Genomic DNA, 2,079 nt, shown 5'->3' with positions numbered 1-2,079 from the left:
ATTCTGTATATCTCTTAGTGTGTAACTTCTGCTTTCTATGTGTTTTAGATGCTATCCTGTATATGGGCAGTAACATCTGGATTTTGATATGATGATGTATATGCTGTCCTCATCATAAAGGAAAACAGCTGACAACATATTACAGAACAGCAGTGGATTAAGAATGTCGGAGACAATCTAGGGATTCCATACTGTCATTGCCTACCTTCATCAACAATTCATCCTATTATAATTGCCGGATTTCAAGTGCTTATATGTACAGCTGCTGCTGGACAGTGACTGACAAATCTATACATGGCTGCTGAGTACAGCCGTCATACCTGTACAGGAAACTGTCTGTCGATAACCAGGCTCCTCAATAACCAGGGGCACAGTCTGCCTATACACAAATGTACCTGAAACTTGAAAATTAATCTAGACAATCTTCTACTTGTGGCTGTTGGTATATAAACCCAGACAAATATACTAGACAGTCTTGTGATTTATGGTCAGCTGGCCATGTGATGAAATGCAAATTTGGAGGAGGAATTAGCCGAGGGATGCCTGTGTCTGAGTTTCATGGTTGTCATTGAGTGGAATACACCATAAGGCATCACGTCACTGTCTGGAGATTAAAACCAGGCAAATTTGAATATCATTTATTTGAGTAGAATTTTAAATCAACTTTTGTTTTTTCTTTAGAAAAACCAAAATGCATAAAATGTGGAGCATATGTCCTTGATAGTAGACAGGTATCTAGTGTGTTTGTTTGAGGGGTACGATTCTGATGGGCAGGGAACCTCTCCGATTCTGATGGGCAGGGAACCTCTCCGTTAAAAACAATCACTGATGTATAAAAAAAAAAGCAAACTAATCCGTCTGTGTTAGGGGCACTTGGAGAAATGAAGGTACGTCCCACCCGACTGATTAGGACTCTGTTTATGGTCATTCTTGTTCTCTTCGTTTTTCTCAACATGCACGTGCTGATGCACTTTCAACCGCGAAACGGTGACGAAATAAACCGATCACTACTTCACAAACTTCGTCACCAAGGCAACTGGGGAGATACAGCACATGTACAAACACGATTGTCTGAACTCAGTGATGCCAAAAATCCCAATGATTCCAGTGGATTGGAAGTATTTATACCTGTTAATCAATATAATAAGACATTCCTTCATCGTGATATTGAAGAGAGTAATCTTACGCAGATTCGTCTTGAAGTGGAAAGAGCCAATCGCGAACAGTTTATACACAACCTCCATAAGTTTGGTTTAAAACTGAAATCTGACAGTGTCGTTATAGTAGTACAAGTTCATGATCGTTCACAGTACCTCCAGATCCTGATAGATTCATTACGAAAAGTAAATCAAATCAAAGACTCACTTTTAATATTTAGTCATGACGTATATTCCGACGAATTGAATAGGATTGTACATTCAGTGGATTTTTGTCCGGTAAGTATTTTTATTTTTCATTATAATAATGATAATAATGTTTATCCAGATAAAGTGAAAATAATGATAATCATGTTTATCCAGGTAAAGTGAAAATAATGATAATGATGTTTATCCATGCAGGTAAAGTGAAAATAATGATAATCATGTTTATCCAGGTAAAGTGAAAATAATGATAATAGTGTTTATCCATCCAGGTAAAGTGAAAACAATGATAATCATGTTTATCCAGGTAAAGTGAAAATAATGAATAATGATAATCATGTTTATCCAGGTAAAGTGAAAATAATGATAATCAGGTTTATCCTGGTAAAGTGAAAAAAATGATAATAATGTTTATCCAGGTAAAGTGAAAATAATGATAATCAGGTTTATCCAGATAAAGTGAAAATAATGATAATCAGGTTTATCCAGGTAAAGTGAAAATAATGATAATCATGTTTATCCAGGTAAAGTGAAAATAATGATAATCATGTTTATCCAGGTAAAGTGAAAAAAATGATAATCAGGTTTATCCAGGTAAAGTGAAAATAATGATAATCAGGTTTATCCCGGTAAAGTGAAAAAAAATGATAATAATGTTTATCCAGGTAAAGTGAAAATAATGATAATCATGTTTATCCAGGTAAAGTGAAAATAATGA

General features: G+C 35.0%; 1 protein-coding gene across 1 annotated transcript; it reads left to right on the top strand.

Annotated features, from left to right (window-relative positions):
* Positions 1-54: 54 nt before the first annotated feature.
* Positions 55-1,436, top strand: LOC117319489 (alpha-1,6-mannosyl-glycoprotein 2-beta-N-acetylglucosaminyltransferase-like; the record flags this gene model as incomplete). The annotated part of the gene is made up of 1 exon (XM_033874282.1): positions 55-1,436. A coding segment is annotated over exon 1 (555 nt), but the record flags the coding sequence as incomplete, so codon positions are not given.
* Between the last annotated feature and the right edge of the window lie 643 nt (positions 1,437-2,079).

This window comes from Pecten maximus, unplaced genomic scaffold, assembly GCF_902652985.1.
Source record: "Pecten maximus unplaced genomic scaffold, xPecMax1.1, whole genome shotgun sequence".
NCBI lineage: Eukaryota > Metazoa > Mollusca > Bivalvia > Pectinida > Pectinidae > Pecten > Pecten maximus.
This window is presented reverse-complemented; position numbering and strand designations above follow the sequence as displayed.